General features: G+C 41.5%; 1 protein-coding gene across 1 annotated transcript in view; it reads left to right on the forward strand.

The window, feature by feature from the left end:
- SND1 (staphylococcal nuclease and tudor domain containing 1) overlaps positions 1-27,297 on the forward strand; it is an 840,361-nt gene that overhangs the window by 704,144 nt on the left and 108,920 nt on the right. Inside the window, exon 18 of the mRNA XM_077473541.1 lies at positions 21,898-22,039. Within this exon, the coding sequence (XP_077329667.1) occupies positions 21,898-22,039 (142 nt within the window). The remainder of the gene's footprint in view (positions 1-21,897; positions 22,040-27,297) is intronic.

The following is a 27,297-nucleotide window of genomic DNA, read 5'->3' on the forward strand; positions in this document are numbered from 1 at the left end:
GATACATTTTTGGGAGGGATGGGTGTCTGCAGCTGTCTAAGAGATCAAATTGAAAGGAAAAAATCCTACAGCCTCATGAACAAAGGGTATTCAGGAACAGATGCAGAAGGCATGTGCACAGGGCTAGTGATGTCCATGGTTGTAAATGTTGGCACTGAAAGTAGTATAAATGCATCAGAATTACAGAGGGTGTGTGTACACAGTAATGTGAAAATCAGTATTATAGCGCTTAGCGCTCATTCACACAGGTCTTGTTGGCTAGTGCTGTCCAATGGAGTCCCAATACATGGACAAGGCAATTTGTTTTGTGTCCTGCTTTTTTCAGTTCAAACCAGCACACTGTGTTGGTTTGTGCTAACCAACACACTGCATTTGTTTGCACTATAAAAAGGACAGGTGGCTTTTTTTATTTTTTTTGTCCACCCACATTCTACTTGGTGTATAATTTTGTTGTGTGTGTAAATGGAATATAGGAGTATGTATATGAATGGATCAGTGTGTTTGGATTCATTAAACTGATACTCTATATTTGTTTTGTGTGTAAAACCAGAAGAAAATGGAAAGGGCTCAGAGTACATTTTCTGCTTTGCATTTTCTGGGTCTGTGCTCATAATTCTTCCCATGTCTTCATGCATTGCCAAGCTGTGTCCACTAATCCTGCATAGTAATACACCATGACATGCCTTCATGCCAAGAGAATCCTAGTCAAGGCAGACCAGTCTGTAATTAATTACATCACATTATTTTCATGTTTCCTCCCGTCACAGTGAGTTTGATCAGATTTTCTTTTTTGGGCCTTCTCCTAGAACGGACCCCATCTGCTAAAACTTGCAGAACAAAAGTTGTGGGGATTATGTCACTGGAGAGATTAAATACTGAAGAACTGTACCTTCCTTAACTATCCATGCCTGCCAAACACTCAACCACTGTATTCCATTAATAATACAAGCCTGGAACACTTCCAGCTGGATAATCCAACATAATCAATGATCAATTAACTTAAAATGCCTGCCTGCCTGGTCATATTAGGAGAAGGCTAGCCTAGTGTAGCTGCATTATTAACTCTTCATTGTCAGTGCTATGTTGTGACGGTAAAGTGTGTGTTGTGTATGCATGAAAATATGAATGTGTAATATTTATATGCAAGTGAATAATATGGGAAAAAAATGTTGTTTGTATCCTTGTGTAAGTAAATGGTGTATAACGCTGTGAATTCCTGAGCTAAACAAGTGATTATAAAAATATTTAGTGATAAGAATACAATTAAATATAAGTGATTACAACATTTAAGTAAGATAAGAGTGCTACCATATACTGTACTAATAAATCACCAAATAAATCATAAAAACTCATGTCAAATATAAAATGATATATAAAGTCCATAAATTCCAGTGAACAAATATAAAGTTCATGTAAATCCAAGGAGGTTTATCCAGCTCAACTTCAACTTAATCGGATGTGCAGTATAAAGTTCCAAGTCAAATATCAGTGCAGAATTTGTGCTCCCCTCTGTGTGCCCTCTCTCTCACCAGAGATCCAGGACTCCCATAACAGAAGTCGGATGCGCTTTGAGAGGGTGGCTGGGCTTAGTAGTCCCACTGGCTGTGTCACTGCGGCTTGCGTTGTCCTCACTGAGCCATCAGAAATCGCAGAACCCCATTGAGAATTGTGCATACGTTATGAGAACTGCTGGGCTCTGTGGTCCCAGAGGCTGTAACGCCAAAAGGTGTTGCCCTCAATGAACCTTCAGGGATGGGTACAAATGGCAAAATAAGCTATATAGTGCAATTCTGTATATTGTATAAAATCATGAATTCCAGGTAATCCACCCTTATTAAAACATTAAAAACAATGTAAAACCGGAAATGGCTGGCCGGAAAGGCTGTCGCCACCCATGGTCACCTGAACGGTTTCGTCCCGTCTACCGGTCGTTTTCAAAGCAGATCAGCATTGACAGACACCATGTTAATCCTAGGAAAGGATTACTTTGGGTGCATAGTTCAAATATGTTGTGCAGACAAAAACGTTTGTGAGTTTTTGTGATTGTGAGGCATGATACAATTTAAAACCTGTTTTTAAGTGCAGTGCTGACATATACAAATCTACCTTTGTCACCTGTAATGAGTTGTCTGATATATGTACTCTTATGTTTGTTTACACACACTTCAGTATTTTTAGGGTTAGTATGCACAGGCATTTTACACTTTCATACTTCACTTTCCCAGAGTTTTTGTTTCTGGGTTTACTTTTAATGGAGATTTGAAATTAGAATTTGATGCAAAGCAGTTCAGCATACTCTGTCGTCTAGGCATAAATCTGAAGGTCTGGTTTTATTGACATGAGATTTCTCTGCATTGCTTACTGATCCATAAAAGCAGTGCTGGCTGAACTCCACAGGAGGATGAATGAACAGAACTCTGAGATTACATGTACCGGTACTTCCTGTGTATTCTATATTAAATGATGATGATGGCACCTACATGTAAATAGGAAAGGAGAAATAGCCATTCATATTTGACACTTATGCCAACTTTTACCTAACAAACAGGCTCCTGGGATTATGTACATCCAAAATTTATGGCATACTAAATGACCACTTTGAAAGCACAATTCACTCACTAAATAGCCTAGTCTATAATTATTTTCAGGTTTGACTGTTTGATTTTCAATTTATTCAGCCACTTAACACCCTAAATGATGCTACTAATTGTTTAAAAAAATCCATTCCCAAACAGAGCATCACAAAAACATAAGGTATGGTGAATTATTCTCTCCTTCAGATCAGATCCCTTCTCGTTTATCAATTTGTGCTGTTAATTACATCCCATGAATAATCTGAGTGAAATAAATTGATGGGTCTAAAGTCCCATATGGTTCAGATTTTTCTTCTGGAACAGTCACCATGTTTCAAAAAGGTGGAAGTTACTGGTGCACCTACATTGTTGCAGAATCTCCTAATACGGAGTTTTGGCTTGGGTACGTGCAAACGAATTGTGGCTGCTGTTTTTTTTTTTTTATTAGAGTTATACGATTGCTGCCCTAGGGTTTTTGTAGTAGAGAGAGGCTCCGGTTTCATGCTGTCTCCTGTCCTTGTTTCATTCTCGCCATCTACTTATTTCTTTGCCATCTTCATTTTCTCCTCTCCATAATTTTCGCTACATCATCCCCGCATACATACCCACTTCTCTCTCCATCATTTCTGCTTTCCTCGCTCCCCCCCTTTCTCTTTGTTGTGCCAGTTTGTGTAGCTGCTCGATGAAACTCCAGCTTCTCCGTCTTAAATCAACTCCCACAGACAATAAATCCTACAGGCTGAATTGTATGATAGGAGTTAGAAATGACTGGTTGCATTTAAGATGTAATATTGCAAATTGGCTGCATTAGCAGATGTTCAGTTGCTTCTACTAGAAGGTTTTAAGATCAGAATCTCTCTGTGTGTAATAGCCGTATGTTCTAAGAGCAAAGTACGTAGAGACATTACCCAGCCAGAAACCTCCACTTTATTTTCCATTAAAGCCACAATCCACTAGATTTTGCTTTCATGAGCTGGGTCCTTCACTGTTGTAGGAGAGTGTACGTATCTGCAATTTAACTCTATTGTACAGCTCTCACATATGAGCTTTATAGGGAATAATATAAAAACTATTTTGTTGAATAAACAGTGTCCTGTATCTGACGACAATTTCACCCCAAACCTGCCAGTGCGTACTGTTGACCACAAAAAACATTTTAAGTATGGCGTCAGGCTAATTTTTCTAATAGAGCAAAATCATAAATGCGTTGCAAGCAGGCCCTTAGCCATGCATATTAGCAGAGAAACAGATCATAACAAAGAAACTTAGATACCAAGACAAGAGCTTGAAAGAATTCAGGGGCTCTTCATTAGTCACCTGCATATGAGACTATCCATTTAATGGTATGACTATAGTTCTGCTCTGTAACAGCCTATTGTGTATATGGTTTCTTGGGGAAAATTACTACCTAATAGTGTGAATGACATCCGTTGACGTTTGCAGTAAGTATATACTTAATAACAATTTATGGGCATAAAGTAACATGAAAGTCGCGAGGCTTGTCATTGACTAAATTAAAAAGAAAACTGGTACTCATTTTATTTAAAAATATAGTGATGTATTAATAGTGTTACTATTAAGAGAACGAGTGCATTTAAAGTGAAAGCTAGTCAAGCAACTAATACAAAGGTGACATGTTATGTGAACCATTTTACCTGTCACAATATTTGTAGTAATTCTAACCAATCGTGTCAGGGAGGAGACGCAACATTTCACAGGCAGCGGTTTTCCAGTATCACCTAAGCAAAAATAACTACAACATGTAGCACTGTCACCTAATGCATTAAGGAATAAATATCAATCAAAATGTAAATAAAATAAAAAAAATCTATGTAAATGAAAACATTAAAAAAAACACCAATACATGATCATGTATAAATATACATTAAAATGTGCCAAAAATTAATCAAATGAATGCATCAAATTCCACCACACAATTAAGTGTCTGTATACTGTATTCAGAAAAAAAGTAAAAATATTCAATATTGCTGCTATATGCTGCACATATACCACCTTTTTAGTTAAAACCAGGCCAACACTCGCATAGGAAAAAACAGTATACAGAGTTTCACAGAGCCTCAATGACCCTGGCGGGCACGATGGAGTGCTGTGTCACTTGTCTCGTTCTAGCCTACTGCATTATATAATGCATGAGAATCACTGTTGTAGCCATCCTTTAAAAGACCTAAAGATCTCTCACTCCAGTTTAGAGTAGTTTATTACGTGACAAAATATTTGTTTGGAGATTTGTATTTTTTCTTGTGCTTCTGCTTCCGTTCAAAAGCAAACTTGTAGTTTAAAGAGCACCTGGACAGTGGAAACTGTCCCGAAAATCGTCCAGTAGAAGGCAAAGGGCCAATCGCCAATTACATGCGGTCTCCCTGCTGCTGATCTTTTTTCCATTACTGACTTTCTATGCCTTGTTGTGACTGTAGCTGTGAAGGTAGCCGTCCTTGTAGAGACATGGCTTTGCTTCTCCATGTCAGGGGTGCCCCTCGACGACTGGTAATCTGCTGACCACTGAGAGAATATTCAAGAAGCAGCAGGAGAGGTGCAGAAAGCATAGATCCACATAATGGCTAATGCAAGGAAATCCTTTTACTGCAAGTCAATGGATATAGTTTTCTTCAGCAGGAACAGTAGCAGCACAGTAGCGACATAACTCCTGAGAATAGCCGTCAAAGCCTAAAGCTTGCAATACACAGCTGAAATGTCATTTTATTCCTGCTGAATCAACTGGAATTCAAGATGTGGGTGACAATGTTGACACCACCCAGCCTGACAAAAATCGATTGAAAGATCATCACCTGAACAGTGACTGGATCCATTAAGATGCACTCACTGTTGGGGTACTTAGCGGCTGGTGAATACAATAGCTGGCAGGAGTGATTCCTTCATCCAGGCTGTTTTCTGTGGATAAAAAATAGATCTCTCTTGTTCAGCTTGTGCGGCTAAATAACACAAATCTAAAGGTGTATGGATAACTTTTCAATCTTACGCTGCAGCTTGTATACAAGTATAAGGCTCAATGCATGGGAGTGCTAGCACAGCAATTGCACTGTTATTTTTCTGGAGGAATTCCTGGCAGAAGGTAAGTCTTACAGCGTACTTTGACACAATTACAATTTCTAGATGTTCCATATAAGATAACAATTCTTGTTAATTTCTAATCCACTTTTAACCACTTGCCTGCAGGGCACTTGCAGCCCCTTCCTGCCCAGGCCATTTTTCAGCTTTCAGCACTGTCACAGTAGGTTACATAGTAGGTGAGGTTGAAAAAAAGATTCAAGGCCAACCTATGTATGTGATTATGTCAGTATTACATTGTATATCCCTGTATGTTAGTCATTGAGGCGCTCATGTAATAGTTTTTTTTAAACTAAGGATGCTCCCAGCTAGACCACTGCCTGTGGAAGAGAATTCCACATCCTTTCCGCTCTTACAGTAAAGAACCCTCTACATAGTTTGAGGTTTAACCTCTTTTTTTCTAATTTTAATGAGTGGCCATGTGTGTATGTTAAACTCCCTTCCTCCAAAAAGTTGTATCCCTATTGTGGGGTCACCAGTACGGTATTTATAACTTGAAATCTTATCCCCTCTCAAGCGTCTCTTTTCCAGAGAGAATAATTTCGGTGCTCGCAACCTTTCCTCATAACGAATATCCTCCAGATCGTTTATTTGCTTAGTTGCCCTTCTTTGTATTCGCTTTGTATTCGCTTCATTTCCAGTACATTCTTCCTGAGGACTGGTGCCCAGAACTGGAGAGCATACTCTAGGTGCGGCCAGACCAGTCTCTTGTAGAGCGGGAGAATTATTGTTTTATCTCTGGAGTTGATCCCCTTTTTAATGCATGCCAATGTTCTGCTTGCTTTAGCAGCAGTTTGGCATTGCATTCCATCTATTAGGACCCTCATGTCCTTTTCCCATCCTAGATTCCCCCCAGAGGTTCTCCCCCCCCCCCCCCCCCTGTATAGATTGCATTCATATTTTTGCCACCCAAATGCATTATTTTACATTTTTCCACATTAAACCTCATTTGCCATGTAGTTGCCCACCCCATTAATTTGTTCAGACCTTTTTGCAAGGTTTCCACATCCTGGGGAGAACTTATTGCCCTGCTTGGCTTAGAATTGTCCGCAAATACAGAGATTGAACTGTTTACCCCATCCTCCATGTTGTTTATGAACAAAATAAATAGGATTGGTCCCAGCACAGAACCCTGGGGGACACCACTACCCACCTCCTGACCATTCCAAGTACTCCCCATTTATCACCACTCTCTGAACTCACCCTTGTAGCCAATTTTCAGTCCATGTACTCACCCTATGGTCCATGCCAACGGACCTTTGTACAGTAAATGATTATGGGGAACTGTGTCAAATGCGTTTGCAAAATCGAATTACACTACGTCTACGGGCCTTCCTTTATCTAGGTGGCAACTCTCCTCCTCATAGAAGGTTAATAGATTGGTTTGGCAAGAACAATTCATGATCCATGCTAATTACTGCTAATACAATTCTCGTTACTAAAATCTTGTATATAGTCCTTTATCATCCTCTCCAAGAGCTTGCATACTATTGATGTTAGGCTAACTGGTCTGTAATTCCCAGGGATGCATTTTGAGCCCTTTTAAATATTGGTGCTACATTGGCTTTTCTCCAATCACCTGGTACCATTCCAGTCAGCAGACTGTCAGTGAAAATTAGGAACAATGTCAACATTGTTGACTGGGTTCCCTAAGTACCCTTGGGTGCAAGCCATCTGGTCCCGGTGATTTATTAATGTTAAGTTTCCCAAGTCTATTTTAATTCTGTCCTCTGTTAACCATGGAGGTGCTTCCTGTCATGTGTCATGAGGATAAACACTGCAGTTTTGGTTACTGAAGCCCCCCGATTCCCTTGTGAAGACTGAGGAGAAGAATAAATTAAATACCTTCTCCATCTCCCCATCCTTTGTAACCGGATGTCCTTCCTCATTCTTTATGGGGCTAATATGGTCTGTTCTCCCTTTTTTTTTACTGTTTACATACTTAAAAAATTTCTTGGGATTATTTTTTATTTTTTTTGCTTTCCTCCGCTATGTTGGATTCTTTATAAAGTCTGAATGCTGACGAGGATCCCTCAACCTTGTATTTTTTGAAGGCCTTATCCTTTGCTTTTATATGCATTTTTACATTGGAGTTAAGCCATCCAGGACTTTTGTTCGCTCTTTTAAATGTATTACCCAATGGGATGCATTGGCTAATGCCCTTATTTAATATGTTCTTAAAGCAAACCCATCTTTCCTCCGTGTTCTTTGTTCCTAAGATTTTATCCCAATTCATGCTTTCAAACAAGGTTCGTAGTTTAGGGAAGTTGGCTTTTTTGAAATTCAATGTCTTTTGTATTACCCCTATGTTTCCTATTTGTGGGATTTATACTGAAGCCAAATGACCTGTGATCTGTTTCATAAATTGCCCTGTGTTTCTACATCCATGATCAGGTCTGTATTCTTGGAAATCAGTAGATCCAGTAATGCTTTATTTCTAGTTGGTGCGTCCACAATCTGAATCATGAAATTATCCTGCAAGACATTTTAGGAACTGGCAAACCTTATACGAATGTGTGGCTCCCTCTGCCCAGTCTGTCTGAATAATTAAAATCCCCCATTATGGTAACACTTCCCATCCTTGCTGCCAATCCAACTTGTGATCAGAGATACATCTCCCCCTCTTCCCTCAGGTTAACATACTCCCAGTAATATTTTCCCCTCAGATTCATCTCTTTGGAGCTCTACCCATAAGGATGCCACCTCCTCCTTAGCTCCCTTAGTGATGTCATCTCTCACATTCACTTTACATTGTTGATAATGCACTTTGAATGACAATTATGCAGCCATGCTACCCTGTAACCAGACGACATTTTTATCATTTTATTCACACAGATTTATTTTGGTGGTATTTAATCACTGCTGGGTTTATTTTTTACCAAAAGAAAAAAAAAATTCACTTTGTCAATACATTTTGTGACTACGGTAATTTTTCTCCTTCACTGATCTGCGCTGGTGAGACGGCACTGATAGGCTGAACCGATGGGCATTGATGCGTTGGCACTTATGGGCACTGATTAGGTGGCACTGATGAAGAAGCACTAATATGCCGCACTTATGGGCACTGATAGGCGGTACTGATGGGAATTGATGGGTGTTACTGATAGGCGACATTGGGTGGCACTGACAGCCAGCACTGACTGGCATCACTAATGTGCACTGATTGGTGGCAGTGGTGGGCACTGATTGCTGGAAGTGGTGGGCACTGATTGGTGACACTGTTGGTGCTATACTGTAATTAGGGTACTTATAATCAGTGCCCTGATTACACGTATAGCTGCCTCCTGCAAGGAGATGCCGCTGATCGACTCTCCTCACCACACACTCTGTCAGTGTGAGGTGAGGAGCCCCGATTACCGTGTCTCCATGTTTACATATGAACAGCTGTGATTGGACACAGCCAATCACATGGTCAGAGTTGCGGATGCGTCTCTTTACAGATATCGGGGTCGCCGTTTTGGAACACCATCATATGACGTTGTCCCAGAACGAGAGCTGCACCGTCCCACTGTCATTTGACGGTGGGTGGGCGGCAATTGGTTAAAAAAACAAATTTTATTTTTTATTTGTATTTTTTGGGATCAGTGGCTGATTCCATGCAGTCTGTAAAACACTGTGTGTTTAACCCCTTTACTGCAAATGATACCTCATGTAATGGCATTGGAAAGGTTTAAAACAAGCTCTGGCTTTAACGGCTTTCGGACCGCCCGCCTGTAATGTACTGCAGATGGGAAGCCCACACAGGCAAAGTGGCCAGTACTTCCCTGCCGCCTTCCAGGTTTAGGGCGTGGAGCCGGCAACCACTATGATTGTACAAAGCAGGAGCCTGTCGGCAAGTCCCGGCTAGGATCTGCTGATCGGCTGTGTACAATCACAGCCCAGAGCTTTGTGTTGACAACACACAGCTCTGTGCACAGGGAATGATCTCTATTTTTCATCCATACAAAGCTGAGATGAGAAACTGAGAGCTATTAGTAAAAGCAGCACACTGTGAAATTTTACACACAGGCACACAGTTAACCCCTTGATCACCCTAGATGTTAACCCCTTCCCAGCCATGAGTGTCATTAGTACAATGACCGTGTATAAGTATTATCACTGTATTGATGTCACTGGTGACGTCTGTGGCCATTATTTCCCCTCCATGTCAGATTGTCCACTGCGCTATCCCAGTCCCATTATAAGACGATCACTGCCATTAATAGTAGTAAATAGAAATTCCAGTAGAATTTCTATTTAGTGAATAAATAAGAAATGCTGTAGTTTGTAGGCGCTATAACTTTCACGCAAACCAATCAATATATACTTATTGATTTTTTTTTATATATATATATATATATAAGACATTTAGCAGAATACATTTTGACATTTTTTTTTTTTGGATGTTTTGTAGCAGAAAGTAAAACCTATATATGTATAATTTTCTACATTTTTGGTCTCAATAATACGTCGGCACGATGGCACGGACAGGCACAAGCACATACCCGTACGTGCCTGCCTTCCAGCGGGTGGGGGGTCCGATCGGACCCCCTCCCGCTGGCTGCGGCAGTCCGTTTCGCTTCAGGAGCGATCCGGGATGAGGGGATGGCCATTGGTTTCTGACCACCCCCTCTCGATCGCTCCTGGCGAATGAGAAGCTTCCCCTGCCTGTATAGTGTAAACACAGGCAGGAGGAAGTGATGTCACTCTCCTCGGGGCGATCTTTTTGACCAGGCTGCGAGGAGAGAAGACATAGTAAGTGTGCACCAACAGTACACTGACACGTAAGTACACATAAACACACTGTCACCCCCCCCCCCCCCCAAAACCCTTTCACCAGTGATCACCGTATAAGTGTTACGGTTGGTTAGTTTGCTTTTTATAGCATCGGGGGGGGCACCCACCATTTATTGGCCAATAAAGGTTTAACCCCCTGATCACCCGGCAGGTGATATCAATTAGGTTTTAGGGTCAGATAGGGTCTGCGTCGCCCCAGGCAGCGCTAGGTTAGTGCCAGTACCGCTAACACCCACGCGCAAAGCATACACCTCCCGTGGTGGTATAGTATCTGAACAGATGAATATCTGATCAGATCTATACTAGCGTCTCCAGCAGTTTAGGGTTCCAAAAAAACGCATTGTTAGCGGGATCAGCCCAGATCCCTGCTAGCACCTGCGTTTTGCCCGTCCGCCCAGCCCACCCAAGTGCAGTATCGATCGATCACTGTCACTTACAAAACACTAAACACATAACTGCAGTGTTTGCAGAGTCAGGCCTGATCCCTGCGATCGCTACGTTTTTTTGGTAGCGTTTTATATTTAAATCCTGAAGGCAGTGCTTGGTTTTCAGGGTCCTGTACGCGGCTAGGCTCCCAAAAAGTCCCCCACATGTGGTATCCCGTACTCGGGAGAAGCAGCAGAATTTATTTTGGGGTATAATTTCACATATGCCCATAGCATGTTTGAGCAATATATCATTTAGTGACAACTTTGTGCAAAAAAAGAAAGTTTGTAATATTCCCGCAACTTGTGGCAAAATATAAAATATTCCATGGACTCAACATGCCTCTCAGTAAATAGCTTGAGGTGTCTACTTTCCAAAATGGGGTCATTTGGGAGGGGGGGTGCTATTTTGGCATTTTTATGGCCTTCGAAACTGTGATAGGTAGTGAGGAGTGAAATCAAAAATTTGCACCCTTAGAAATCCCGAAAGCAGTGATTGGTTTTCGGGGTGCCGTACGCGGCTAGACTCCCAAAAAGTCCCACACGTGGTATCCCCGTACTCAGGAGAAGCAGCAGAATATATTTTGGGGTGCAATTCCACATATAACTATGGCATGTGTGAGCAATATATTATTTAGTGACAACTTTTTGTAAACTTTTTTTTTTTTCATTATTCAATCACTTGGGACAAAAAAAAAATATTCAATGGGTTCAACATGCCCCTCAGCAATTTCCTTGGGGTGTCTACTTTCCAAAATGGGGTCATTTGGGGGGGGGGGGGTTGTACTGCCCAGCCATTTTAGCACCTCAAGAAATTAGATAGGCAGTCATAAATTAAAAGCTGTGTAAATTCCAGAAAATGTACTCTAGTTTGTAGACGCTATAACTTTTGCGCAAACCAATAAATATACGCTTATTGACATTTTTTTTTTAATAAAGACGTGTGGCTGAATACATTTTGGCCTAAATTTAGTTTATTCTATTTTTCTTATAACAAAAAGTAGAAAATATCTTTTTTTTTTTTTTTTTTTTTTTTTTTTTACATTTTCAGTCTTTTTTTCCTTTTTATATTGTAAAAAATAAAAATCGCAGAGGCAATCAAATATCATCAAAAGAAAGCTCTATTGTGGGAAGAAAAGGATGCAAATTTTAAAAGTTAAAGCAGTGCAGTGCGAAATTGTAAAAAGACCTCTGGTCCTCAGGCTGACAATTGGTCCGGGGCTTAAGTGGTTAAATACCACCAAAAGAAAGCTCTATTTGTGTGAGAAAGCTATACATTTTGTTTGGATACAGTGCTGCATAACTGCGCAATTACCAGTTAAAGTAGTGCAGTGCTAAAAAGCAAAAATGGCCTGGTCGTGAATGGGGGTAAAAGTTTTCTGATTGAGGTTTGTCAGCACTAGCAACAGTGCAAGAGAGACATTACGGGTTGCCATAAGAAGAACCTGTCAACTCGCAATACTGTAATACCCCCCCCCCCCCCCCCCAACTCCAGCATTCTCCTCATCTCTCTCTGTTGCACCACTCATGTACATTTGTAAAAACGTGTGCACCGTCAACCCACATGCTATGTAAACAGCAAGTGCGTGACATTTGGGGTTTTGCCGTGCATGGTGAAGGGAGAGAAATTCTAGTGCCATTGTTTATGGTTGGCTGTTAAGATTTTTAAAACATCACAGGATGAATAATGTATATGTATAACCATATCCAAAGCCCAAATACATGGCATGGGTGGACGGGGCACCTCCCCTGGGAAATGTCTCTGTATTCAGACAGGGGGCGCCCTTCGAGCTTTAAGAGATCCCTTCTCTTTGTACAAAAAAGGTTTGCCAAAAACAAATACAGGGAAATAGTGTTTTATCCCCTCTTGTGATAATGGAACATTTTCTGCACAGCTCAGCCTAATTTATTGCTGGGCGCTGCTATCTTCACTGCTCATTGAATCTGTGTCCAGTCCCCAGACATGTCAGTGTAGACTGCAGCAGTGTGTGCAGTGATCATTCACTAATTGGGTGAAGAGATTTACTTCCCTGCATTTGTTTGGTTGGCTACAGGACTACTGTGTAGAGTTTAAAGGAGAAGGGTCACCTTTTTAAACAAGGGCTAGTGCTCCATGCTTGTAGATTAGAATTACCTACATTGAGGAATTTGTCTGGCTATCCTTTGCCCTTTTTATGCAGCACATGCACCATGAAGACTTTTAATGACGAGAGAAGGGATGTCTAGGTTCTCTCCTAACAGTTCAATTCTCACCTAGGCATCACAATATTTATCGGTATTGAAGACCAACTGGGTTTTTTTTTTTTTTTTTGAGAGAGCTGGTTTACATATGTGGAAGTGTCTGCTCCTCTAAAAAGCTCTGCTTGGATTGCTTTTCAAGACAATTTGAGAGGTGGTGATTTAACTGGATAATTGCTTTGCTAGACATGGGATGGTTGCAGGGTGGCCTCAGTCGCATTGGTAGCACCAACCTGCAAAAGGAACATGCTGTTTAGGCTCATGGTGGCATGTGAGCAGCTGTATGTTTTGTGTGTTTAGGCAGTCAGGTGTGGAGAGAACTAAGGATCCATTCACACAGAACAGAGCCCACTTCAATCTGCAGGGGGGTTTCTTCTCATGGATGGGTCAAGGGTGCTAAAAGTAAGGGGTGGAGCCAAGTGTTTACCACCTCCAAACCACCAACCTGAACAAGGAGATGCTGCTGTTCTTTACACGTCATGACCACAATTCTTTGCTTTGTGTCCACAGCAAAAATTTAATGGAACAGTGCTACTCTGCAACTGCGTGCAATGCACACACCTGTAGTGGGTCAGTGAGTTAAAACAAGCAGGGAGAGGGTGACCTATTGCCTTGTCACCACATGTCAAACGCCCCCTATAAAAAGTGATCTGCCACATATTACTTTTCTGAGCAGCAGCAATTATAGCCACACATCTCTATAGGCCCTTTCAGCACAACTGCCTCGCTCAGGGCCCCCCCCAGTAGATTCCTCTAGTTCTGTGCACCCCTCAGAGCCCATTCCTACTTCAACTGACCATCCTCCTCAGACTAACACTAGTGATGGCGCACCATTTTCTTTCCATTAGCAACACCACTGACACAGGGAGACTTTTTTTTTTTTTAAAACACCACGGACACGGATAATTTTTTCTTTCAATAACACCACCGACGCATACATTTTTTTTTCTCCACCACTCTTAACCACTTCAGGCCCAGAAGGATTTACCTCCTTAATGACCAGGCCATTTTTTGCAATATGGCACTGCAACGCTTTAACTGACAATTGCGCGCTAGTGCGACGTTGTAACTAAACAAAATTTATGTCCTGTTTTACCCACAATGGAGCTTTCTTTTGGTGGGATTTGATCACCTCATAATCATTAGGAACAGACAATCTCTGTACTCCCCTGATAGAACAGGGATCTGCTTTGTTTACACTGACAGATGCCCATTCTGCCTCTCTGTGGTGCGATCCGGGTGGCCAGCACGCTTGCCCCGCCCATTGTATCTATTACACAAAGCACCGTACCAGAACAGCGATTCGCACAATAGACCCCCCTGCCGCAGTATAACCGCAGCAGCTGGTCGGCAAGTGGTTAACCCCATATTTGTGTTTCAGTTTTAAACTTTTCTAAAGTTTCTACAGTTCTAAAGTTTGCTGCAGTGTACCACAGCAATTTGTACTATTTCAGTGCATACCACAAACATTACATACATTTCGCTATTGGCCCTGCCCCCTCCTCTCAGGGTGGGGGGGATGCATTTTGCTATCTTTGCCCTGGGCGCTGGATGACCTTGTCCCAGGCACTGACCATATCACAGACAAAATCCTAGTGTGTGGGAATTCAATAAAGTATTTGCAACACTTTTCTGGCAGTATTGGCTTTTAAAAAGTCCTGCTCCTAATTCATAAATGCCTTGTCACAGTTGTGGTAACATGTGCGTTACTTTTTACAATGTGTTGCTGTGGCTGCAACAAATTCAAAGAATTACTGCCAGTTAGTACCGTATATACTCGAGTATAGGCCGACCCGAATATAAGCCGAGGCCCCCAATTTACCCCCAAAAAAACTGGCAAACTTATTGACTCGTGTATAAGCCGAGGGTAAGACATGCCTGTCCATCCCTGTGTGTGTGTCCGTCCATCCCTGTGTGTCCGTCCATCCCTGTGTGTCCGTCCATCCCTGTGTGTCCGTCCATCCATCCCTGTGTGTGTGTGTGTCCATCCATCCATCCATCCCTGTGTGTGTGTGTCTCCATCCATCCATCCATCCATCCCTGTGTGTGTGTGTCTCCATCCATCCATCCATCCCTGTGTGTGTGTGTCTCCATCCATCCATCCATCCATCCCTGTGTGTGTGTGTCTCCATCCATCCATCCATCCCTGTGTGTGTGTGTATCCATCCGTGTGTGTGTGTGTGTGTGTGTGTGTGTGTGTGTCCAGCCTACCTGTGTCCCGAGCCTTTGTCCCGAGCCTCCGTCCCGTGCCTTGCCTCCTTGCCTCCGTGCCTCGCCGCCGTGCCTTGCCTCCGTCCCGTCCCGTCCCGTCCCGTGCCGTGCCTTGCCTTGCCTCCGTCCCATGCCCTCTTCGTCGGCGCCTCGGCGGCCATTGTAAAATTCAAAAGCTGCGCCGCCGCCTTCGCCTGTGATAGGCGGAACACTGAATTTCCCAGCAGCCTGTGTTCCGCCTATCACGTACATCGTATCATCCTCGTCCGTAGTACGAGGATGATACGATGTCCGTGATAGGCGGAACACAGGCTGCTGGGAAATTCAGTGTTCCGCCTATCACAGGCGAAGGCGGAGCCGGAGGCGCGGCTTTTGAATTATAGAATGGCCGCTGTCTGTCTGCTCGACACGCTGATCGAGCGGGCAGACAGCGATGACTCGAGTATAAGCCGAGGGGGGCACTTTCAGCCTCAAAAAAGAGGCTGAAAATCTCGGCTTATACTCGAGTATATACGGTAAGTAAAAAAATCTGGAGGTAATTAGGAGTAAACCAAATTTGGCAAACAGGCAGGCCAGAGCTATGGGGGAAGGAGGTATCTTGTGTTTACTACTTTACTTTGTGTAAAGGCTAGATTCACATATGTGCGGACACGGTTCATAGCATGGGGTCTGGTGCGTTCCTGTCCACCGAATCGCACAGTTCAGTTGCGATTTGGGCCCAAATTTTTGCCTGACTTCGCACCTGAGCCAGACCCAAAGATGAACAGGACCCTTCTGCAATCCAGACCGTGGCCGCGCCCTTGGACCTGTGTGAACCGGCTCCATTGAGAGCTGGTCACATCCGCCTGTCATGCGAATTGGGTGCGTGGTGAAACCTGTATCCAGTTTGCATATATGTGAACCCAGTCTCAAGTGTATTTGCCTCATTGGTTGCTAGGACACAGATCACTAGCACCCTGCTAACTAATGGCGCCGGGCTGAACGCCGATTTAGTTCCGCCTCCCTTGTGATTGCAGAAGGCAGTGGGTGGATGCCATAACTGCTGTTAGAATGAATCAAATAGTTGGTCTAGAATCCATCCACTGCTTTCTGCTCAATCCCAAGGAAGGCGGCTTGATCGGCCATACCCCTGTTTGGTCAGAAAGCTTTGTGTTAATGAGCTGCACTGAGGAGGTGTGTTCAGTATAGATGTTCTGGCCTGAGTGCCCACCTACTGGGACAAATTCATGTACCTGTTCCTGGCAGGTACCGTATGCGAATTTTTTCTGAAGCACTAATATTTGTTGTGCAGAGGTGCAGTGGAATTCTATGACACGGTTTATGAAAACCAGTGATAATCCTTTAGGAGCCTTAACCTCCCTGGTAGTTTTCCTGAGTGGGGCTCGGGGTGAGATTTCAGTACCATTAGCGGTAACCCCGAGCCACTCTGGTTTGCATTGCAGGATCCTGGGGCAGTATACTTGCCTTGTCTCCAGGATCCTGCGATGCCCCCCCCCCCCCCCCCCCACTGTGTCTGAGGGCTCTGTTCTCTGCCCTGATGTCCTGTGTGTTGGGCTCGGCTCCATTCCCTGTATGTATTATGAAAATTCATAATGCATACAGTACACTGTAATCTTACAGATTACATTACTGTATGATACATACTATACTATAGAATAATTATTTCAGAACTCTTTGTCCCTAGTGCTTTGTCCAATGCCCTGCATGCAGTTTTATACTATATATACTGTTCTCTCTGCCTGTAAACTTGAGATTGTCCCTAGCAACCAAAAAGTGTCCCTTTATGTCAAAAGTGGTTTTAGTGATTGGAGAATTAAGGGATAGTGAATCGTGGAGAAATTAATTTTATTATATTATTTATAATTTATAGTTATTTATGATCTTTTGTTTCAAACTTCATCATGCCCAGGATATCTACTAGACTCTTGTTTGGACAGATTTAAGTGCGTTATTGTTAAGAATTACAGGCCTACAATATAAAACGCCAAACAACCGCAAAACAATTGTACCGCAAAAATCTGACATAATCATTCAGCCAGGGCGGTTAAGTAAGATCAGTGGATTTAAATTTGTTAGGTTCAACAGGGACCAGATGAGTTTTGATCTGTGTATGGCCCTCCCTGTTTGACATAATTTAATTGGCCATGCTGGAAAACATTCTTCAATCAGTCGTTGGAGCAGGGATGTCCAAACTTTTTTCAAAGAGGACCGGATTTGATGAAGTGAACATGCATGAGGGCTGACCATTTTGGCTGACATTCTTTGAATCGTTAAAATTAAATGCAAATTAATGAATACACTGCCGACAAGAATTCTCTTGCTTTTGTGGCTGTGTGTAGTGAAGAGTCCAAGGAGGAGTTTGGGCATGTTATTTGCATATACCGCATTTATCGGCATTTAACACACACCTTCACTTTAAGAGGGAAGTTTCAGGAAAAGAATTTACATTTTTAATCAATAACTGTGAAGCAAAATAAGGGTCAGTGCCCATCAATGCAGCCTCACCATTGCCATGAATGCAGCCTCTGAATACAGCCTCGTAATTGACATAAATGCTGCCTCTGAATGCAGCCTCACCATTGCCCTGAATGGAGCCTCACCATTGCCCTGAATGGAGCCTCACCATTGCCCTGAATGGAGCCTCACCATTGCCCTGAATGCAGCCTCACCATTGCCCTGAATGCAGCCTCACCATTGCCCTGAATGCAGCCTCTCCATTGCCCTGAATGCAGCCTCTCCATTGCCCTGAATGCAGCCTCTCCATTGCCCTGAATGCAGCCTCTCCATTGCCCTGAATGCAGCCTCTCCATTGCCAGCCATAAGTGCAGCCTGATTGATGCCCATCTGCAGCTTCGGAGAGGACGGGAAGGGGGGTGGGACGAGCGCCAACAGATTACATACAGGAAAATCTCCCATTCACACAACGGCCTCTTTAATAGAAAGTCCCATCTCCTATGATAGACAGAACGGTCGTCCAGTGCCTGCCCAGGGGACAATACTTCCTATTACAGTGGCCCCCCAAGTAAACAGGAGATTCTCCTGTATGTAATCTGAGGGCACTTGTCCTGCCCGCTCCCAGTCCCCTCCGAGGCTACCAGAACGATAAATAACTCGTTGGGTGGCCACAAAAGATGATATACAGTATATATTCAAATTACCAGTGGGGCCACTCTAAACTGGAATGCGGGCCGGACTTTGGACAAGGCTGCATTAGAGAAAATGATAAATGTATCCCTTCAGCAGAGGCGTCCCACTGTCAGAAAACCATGACACAGTGGGGAGGATACCTCCATCCACCTCGCTTGTGGTGTGTGGATGAGGGAATCCATTTGTGTTTTTTTTTTTTTTTAAGCCACAGTTCTTTGAAAATGTACAATACATGAAAATTTTGTATGAACAATTGATAATAAAGTCTGATATTCATAGGGGTTAAACAAGAAATTATGCATTAGTTGATGGCAAACTATTTTTTAATTCTTTATTTTGATTTTTTTTTACAGTCATACAATAAGTGTGACGCAAAGACAACTGTAGGAGCGCATATAGGTCAGAGGCATAGGAGAACTACTAATTAGAACATGCCTCTTCCATCGAACCATGTATAAAGAAAAAGTAGTAAACAAAACACTTATTTTTTTCTAGTGTATGCAAGCAAACTCCATGATCCAAAGAGGGTTAAGGGCATAACCGCTTATGAGAAGGCGAACCCAGGTGCTCCTGGTCAATTTCTGATTTCATAATTCCGCTGGGATTTGCTTTGTATCTAGAGCTCTGTCAGAGTATATGAAAAAAAAAAAAAAAAAGGCAACCATCCCTTCCATGGTATGGGTTTTGAATCTTGATCTATCTAATCTGATTTCCTACTTTTACTTTTATATTTTATACTGTCGCCATATTCATAAATTACATTTAATTATGCCAAAAAAGGAATTTGGATCAGCTTCGGAAAGCCTGTTTTGAGGAAAATATGTAGGCAGCTATTGAGGTTTTTTTTTTTTCCCTCATCTGAATCACTGACCCTGAACAAGTATGCAGATCAGAAGTTCTGATTTCATCTGTTGTGTGCTTGCTCTGGCTTGGCAAAATTCGCAAGTCTGGATCAGTCAGACCGACAAGTAGTATTTTCAGGAGATTGTTAGCATTGGCATTCTCCAAATCATCTTATGTTTTTGTGTCTATGCCCATGTCTGATTTAATGTTTTCATACATTTTTTTTTTTTTTTTAAAGCGGGACTCTGGACATCTAAAATACCATTTAGTATGCTTGCAGATTTTTCTAAAAATGCATTTTTACATTCAGCTACCATAAATACCTGAATTTGTTTTCATATTCGCCTGTTTTTCTCCTCTACATAGCAATGCTTTATCTGAGAGGAGAGGGGACACAAGAATCTAGCTAATCGGACTCTGCTGCGTGCCCATGGAGAAAAGAAGACTGTGCAGAGTTGATAACTTATTGTGCTGCCCTTCATTCATTATCCAGTCAGCCTGGCTGCAGGCAGGGAGATGGTAGCAATGTATTCTTGAATGCTAACCAAGAAAGTAGTGTCCCCTGACGGTTTGTGCTGTCGGACAGACATTGCAAAGATTCTGGACTACATTACTAATCGCTTTTCGCTTATAGATTAGTTCACGTGTGCTTTTCAGCTGTGTAGCTATCTGTTTAGAGTTCTGCTTTAGGAAAGTGATACATAGAGATGCGACGCCAAGACTACCGTGGCCCCAATTTGTTGGCATATGCATATACATGCATGTCCACTACATACGTAGTTTGCTATTGTTTGTCAAACTGTGACATAGAAATTAAATTGTTTTATGTCCTAGCTGCATGTTTCCGTAATATTTTCTAAAGAAGGATTTCAGCAGTTTCTATTCTTAACCCTTTCCTAGCTGTATCCTATAAATATAGGCCATAAAGGGACTTGCTTTGGATATTGATACATTTTGCTGACATATACATTTTGCTGACATATACTCTTTGCTTCATAGAGAATTGCTAAACTGGATAATGTATTGAATGATCCACTAGAGATTGTACTGCAGAAACTATATTTAAATCAGTGGTGTTACTGCATATCCACTTTGCTTGTTATCTGATAATAACCCTGAAGATAATGCTTGGCAGCTGGGCTCGCTCCTCTAGTGGCGAGATGGTGTACATAGTCACTAATGCTTCACCAGAGTAATTAGCATCTCTGTCCGTTCCCATCCATCACTCTGCCTCCTCTCCACCTGCTGGGGACTCTGTGTCATTTTCAAGTTATTTTTGTTGAGGTTACAGAGGACGCTTTTGACAAGGAGAGGCTGTACCAGACTACGTGCTTGTTGATGGACACTTTGTTTTTCCTGAACTGGGACTATAGCATGCCATAGAACTCCACAGCAAATACGTCTACTGCAATTATACAGTCCTAAATAGACTTGTCAGATGTATATGATTACTTACGTAATTGCCAAATTGCTCCAGCTAATAAACATATTGTTGCTTTATTCATCAAATTAACAGCTTCCGTAGTATAACATTTATGTTATAACAATATAACCCTTATCAGGCAGTACTTTTGGAAATCGGTTACAGTAAGCTAAATGATGAGGCAGCAAAATGGTAATAAATTTGTTTTCTGTGAGAAAAAGCATAGCTCATATTTGTATAATCTCTGGCAATGCATTTTCTGCAAACTAGCTTTGTAGGGATATTACAATGATGTAATTTTCATGCACGTCCATTGCTAATACACATCCTGATGTTTTTTCTTCCTGAACAGCTACTCCATCTCTGCTTCCATATACCATGTATCTCAGTGCTTACAGGGAAGCGTAACGTAGCTCTGGTTTTTAACAAGTGTGTTTTTTTTTTTTTTTTTTTGTAAGCTACACCATACATTTTTTTCAAAGCCTCATTTGGGCTTCAAGATCTCCCCTTGTCATTAGTCATTTTAAACTGGGCATGGCAACACACATGACAATTGTGTAAAGCATAGAGGATACTAAAAGAATTTCCCATGTGGGTGCCTAACTATCCATGTGTTGTAGCTTCCTCATTGGCCACTTCCTGGCTAATAACACGGTTTTTGAAAGTTGAGAATATCAGATAAAATGTTATCAGTTTGAAATATGAGCAGCAGGAAGCATCTGTGGTATTAGGAACTCATTGCTCCCAGCTTTAAAGGAACATAATTTCTCTATTGTAAACCACTGATCTTGGATGACTCCTGGCCCCTAAAAGTAGTTTCTGTGGCCAGTGGTCTTTCTCTTCTTATTCACATCCATAAGAGGCCTTTATCACAGAGATGTTCATGCTACACTGACCAGAAGAATGTTCTGCAATCTTTTGTAGTTGGCTTAAGATCTGTGGGTACTACAGTGGGATGTATATGGGGTGTGTGAAGGGACTTGTTTACCCCCAGCACCTCATTTAAGGTGTCAGTATGACCATGAAATGCATTTAGGAAAGTTAGTTTAGTCAACTAAGCTATGTATTTTACTTCTCACATTAGTTTGTCTAGATCCTTTTTTTTTTTTTGTGTGAATTCAACACTAACCATATTTTAGCTTTTAGATCATTTTATTATTGTGGTTTTTTTCAGATCTGGTCGAAGTTTGAGGAACAACCAGTAGAAGAAGTAGTGACTGTGGTGGAGGAAAAGGAAAGAAATGCCAATTACAAGCCTGTCTTAGTAACAGAGATTACAGATGAGCTACACTTCTATGTACAGGATGTAGAAACAGGTAAGTGTCTCTCATCCTTTAGCATTGTTTCTCTGCCTTTCTTTCCATATCCCTGCAATGCTATAAGACAATCCTCAGTAAACTTTTTCTGTGCCATCATTTTCTTACTATGCCAGTTTATAGACACATAAATTCTATCCATCCTGTACTTGGCTGGGTGCAAAATTCATTAAACTCATTAGGCGAACTTTGGGTGCAGTATTAGTGTAATACATAACTGTGACACACGGGTAGAAAGAAATCCAGGAAAGGTCATAGCTGTTGCTGCCAACAATTTTTTTTAATATTAATGAAAAGGACAATTGTACATTAAAATTCCCAGTTCTATTTCTGTAAGGACAGAGTACTTATTTCATTTTGTTTCCACTATAGTAAATGAAAGCCCATATGATAGGAAGATGTGTTCAGGTCCAGTATATAGCAAGCATCTTATCTTTTCTCATAAAATATGTAGATAACCTGAATAAAATATGCAGTATTAAAGCTTAATTTATGAGGCTGGTGAATTGTTGAGCACAAATCAATAAGATGGGAGGTTATTTTAATTCTGTATATGTTTGTGTCATCCATTAGATCCATTTTTTTATTTTTATTAAAATGTGTTATTCACTGTTGGTGCGTGAAAAATGAATGTACTATGCTACACATCTAGTGGTCCTGCCCTCTGAACTCGCTCTTCTGGAGACAAATATTTACTAAATATGAACAGGTGAGGAGCCTGTGCATCTGAGAAACACTGGAAATTGTCCTTCTCCCTGCACCTAGGATCAATTTTATGCTCCAATAAAGGCCTCTCCTCCAACCCAACCCCCCCCCCCCCCCCCCCCCGCCCTTCTAAAAGAATAGGTCATTAAAACCATCCATCTGCAGCAAATGGAGTAACTGAGTCCCATTATGACAAATTTGACTTGTGTATTCACTTGGAGTATCTGGATCAGCTAAATCCTATCAGAACCCTTTTGTAACCTTGCTGACTATTCTCCCATGGACTAGGCTTGGGGGCTCGCTCTCAGTGGCTACCCCACCTTCCTCTTTAATCCCTCTCTGTTCTATCTGCCAGCAAACCTCTCACTCGGTGAAACTTATGATTTCCAGCCTGAAGCTAGTGGAGTTCTAAGGCAGTATCACAGACCCCTTCAACACAGTGAATTCAGCTTTGCATTAAAAAATCCTTTTTTTCATTTTAATTTACAAAAATGCAGCAATTATGTTGCTTTTGTAAATCGGTATTTTTTTGTTCTATATTGGATGTACTTCTTGGAATAGGGTGCATAACCAATCCTGCTTCCATACTACCATGAATTGGTAGGACAATCCATCGTTTCCTGTACTAAAGTTGAAATTATTTACATAAACGGGACATTTTATGTTGGGAATATATGCTTGTTTTTGTTGACCTTCTTTTAAACCAGTAATACTTTCATGGGTAGTATAAAAGTACATGCATATGAAACATTACAGGATTGTAATGTGTTGATTATCTGCAGCTCCTGTTTTATGACAGAGATCGGAAGAAACATTTTCAGACTTTCAGCTCAGAGAAGAACTGGGGCATTGAAAATATAGAATCTGCTGGGTTTTTCTTCAAGTATGTGTTGTTCATGTTTCAAGGTTCAGTTGCAGATTTTGAGGATATTGGGTACAGGGGGTTGGGCCCTCCTCTCTGCTGTCTTAACTGGACCTCTGCAAGTTCAATCAGATCTTGTATCACCCTGATGAAAAAAGCTCACTGACACTTTCCTCTAATCTGGGCACTGTGTATGAAAAGTGTTCTTGATTTCCATGGCAAGCAGTAGTCTGTCATTTCCCATTTGCATGTTAAAAAATGCTGTAGGTCCTGTTTTTAAAACAGTAACTGAAATAAAAGCTCCTTGTTTTGGTCCCATGGCATCCAGTAAGATTCAAATATAGTGCAAAATCACAGATGGAGACAAAGGTTTGCAGCGCCCCTAGGCAACAATTCAGATTCAGCTGATAATCGAATTTAATACACTTTGATAAATTAGGCCATGTGTTTTCCAGCTTGAACATTGCCACTCTCCTGTATACTGTTTTTACATGTAGTGCAAGCATAGGCAAATTGAGCGAATTCATCAAAACTATAGCAGTTAGAACCTGGGGTAACTGTGCAATGTAACCAATGAGCTTTTAGCTTTCATTTTCAAAGCTTAATCAAACAGAAGTAGAAGATGATTGGTCATGCACAGCCACCCCAGCTTTTGACTGCTTGAATTTTGATAAATTCTCCCCAGTGTGATTTATGGAGGTAAACGAGGTAACCAGGTTTATCCATTTAGTTATTGCTCTCTGCATGCAGACTTGTCCTCCTTGCTAAACATCCCTACTGGGACACTTTTGTTGAACAGATTGCATCCAATCATATGCAGCCTCTGTTTGGGTTTTTTGACAGCCACTGTGGTGGTTGGGTGGGTGGGCTACCTGTTGTGATTGGAAAGAGAACTAGTAATGGCTGGTTCTTTTTGGAAATATAAGCACAGTTGATGTCATTCATTATTTCATAAAGTTAAAGTGGCCTTGATTTTCAAATGACTAGGCCAACATCAGGCATTTTGTAGTACCAATGATAATGTGGAGTGGACTATAGTATGTCCCTGTGAAGCTTCTTTCTGGTCATGTAACACACATGGTCTGTTTTAATAAATAAAAAGATTGGCTTCAAAGAGAACCAGTTACAACTACACTAAACCTATACAAAAATAAAAGTATTTAGTCTTTAGACGTTTGAACTCTACTGATAATGCATGATTTACATTCTGGCTGGCTGCTGGTCTGTTTTATGTGATAACACTATGCATACTCTCACTGTGTCTTTGTTGGTTGTGACCATGCGAACAGGCAGTTACCTGAGCATCAAATGTCGGACTTCAGGTAACCTCCCACTTCTATAACTTGGCCATACATGTAGATATTGCACATGCAGTTACAAGTAATTGCCACAAACTGAGTTTGATCGGCCCCCAGATCTTGGTCATTTGTGAAATCAAAACTGGACAATATTTTTTTTTTCCCTGTTTTTGATTCAATCTTTCAACAAATGGTTTTGAAGCTAAGGTAATTTTAGATTTTTTCCCCGCTAGTTCAGTTGAGGCAATCTTGATCTAATTTCCTTGGCATGAATCTAAGCCACCATTTTGCGTCTTCAAATGCTTTTCAATTTTGACGAAGAAAACGTAATCAAAAGTTTTTATTTCTAGATCAGATTTTCACATGCACAGCCAGCTTAACCTTCGGAGCTTTGGGCTCCAGCTACAGATGTGATTGCACCTGCACCTTTTTCCGTGTCACATTTAGGTCAGCACATTTATTTCAGTGGGTGGCCCCACGTATGAAAATCTTATAAAGGTGACACCCCTCCTTTTTTTTTTTTTTTTTTTTTTATTAAGTGTGGCATACACAAATGCATGGTATATTGGTACCATGTGTTTTGGTGCACAATGTTGCAAGTTGCATTGGAGGGCCATTAGGAATTATTGGCACTGCCATGCGCCTGCAGAAGAGATCTACATTATTTGTGAATTGTGGAAACGCGTGAATTTGCAAGTGTTTTGTGGTGCTGACATGTGAACCTTGCCTTGGTCATCCTCTGAGTAATTCTGGCCAAATGCAATGAAAATATCAGGCAACCAATATTGGTCACTCAACTAGTTTGAACCAGCTTTCAGACACACAAGCAACCGAATGGAGCAAGACAACTTACCACAAATACTATGGGTCAGCCTGAAAATTATCATGTATGTGTGGCTAGCACAAGGGCTATTGTTCAGGGGTGTTAGATGCTTTTGCATACATTTACTATGCACTCATTTTGGCATGGATGAAAGACCTCCAAAGCAAAGCACCAATTGATCTCAAACTGACCTTAATTCATCTAAGTGTATTCTAGTCTATTTCAAGGCAAGGTTAATTTGAGGAAGTAAATATTGATCTTTCAAAAGTAAGGCTTAACGTTAAAAATTATTTTAGACTAAATGTTGAGATCCTTGCATTAGTTTATAGGTGTAGGGTTCCCTTTAAATTCTGCTCTTCCTGGTGCTAAGCTCTGTAATTCAACCTTCAAATGTAACGTTTAAAGAGGAAGTAAACCCTGTCAAAAAAAAAAGCATACTAGCTGATGAATAACTTACCCGGGATCGAAGCCCCCAAAGTGACCCTCGTTCACGTCGTCCGTCGTCGTCATGATACCCGGAGTGGCTTCCGGGTATCTCTGCTCCGGCGCAGTGACTGGCCGGAGCAGCGTTGATGTCACTCTGGCGCATGTGCGCGGGAGACGTCAGTGATGGCATTATCGCCTTTACTAAGGGCACGCTCAGTGCGTCTGCGCCGTTGTCTACCCGTTTCTAGGAAAATAGCTCCTTAACCATGTAGGTTAGGGAGAGATTTCTTGCACCTAAAGGTAAGCCTTAATCTAGGCTTACCTGTAGGTTAAAGTGGTCTGTAAGGGTTTACAACCACTTTAAGGGGTGGCGTTTAATATTTGTGATTGTTGAGGTGAGGCATTGTGTACGGCCTAGCTTTGGGATCACTTTATACATTCATAGACAATGTAAAAAGCTGCTATAATATACAGGTGGTTTGACCCAGCAAATGTATTGCTAACCATGTACTAAATAAAAACTTGTTTACATGTAATTGACTCCATAGCGCTCTGTACCTGTCTATTTCATTATTTTTAGATTTCAAAATTAGAGTGGCGATCAAATGCCTATCACTTGGAATTTTGGCAGTTTTGATCGCTTGTCATTATGGCATCAGGAACTGAGCTTTCATCAGCTGCTGTTGCAATAGTTTGCAAGTCTGATGCTGTCACAATAGTAATAAAAGTAGCTTCTTGCTACAGGAACTTGGCTTTAACAAAAAGTATAACTATCTATGTAGTAATGCTGTTGTGTTCTTCCCATGCACCAACTAAAATTTGGGAAAGGATGTACTGTATGTCCAGGTAGTAGAATTTACTCCAAACATTCCTCCAACCCTAAGAGCATTTTCCAGCATTATTATTTTTTTCCCCTACTTGATACATGTCTTTTTTTTCATCCTATGTATCTGCCTGAAAATACTTGATGAGAAATTTACAATATTCCTTGTATAAGGTCATGCATTTTGTTTTTTGCTGCAAGAAGGCCAGGCCACCTTCATAAATCACCTAAGTTCAGAATTTGGCTTATCCATATCAACATTAATGGCAAGCTGTGAATTTGTGTCTCAAGCCATTACGCTGCAGTGTGTTAAAATAGATG

This window comes from Lithobates pipiens, unplaced genomic scaffold (assembly GCF_037356315.1).
Source record: "Lithobates pipiens isolate NorthernLeopardFrog02 unplaced genomic scaffold, aLitPip1_a1.2 Scaffold_8, whole genome shotgun sequence".
Classification (NCBI taxonomy): domain Eukaryota; kingdom Metazoa; phylum Chordata; class Amphibia; order Anura; family Ranidae; genus Lithobates; species Lithobates pipiens.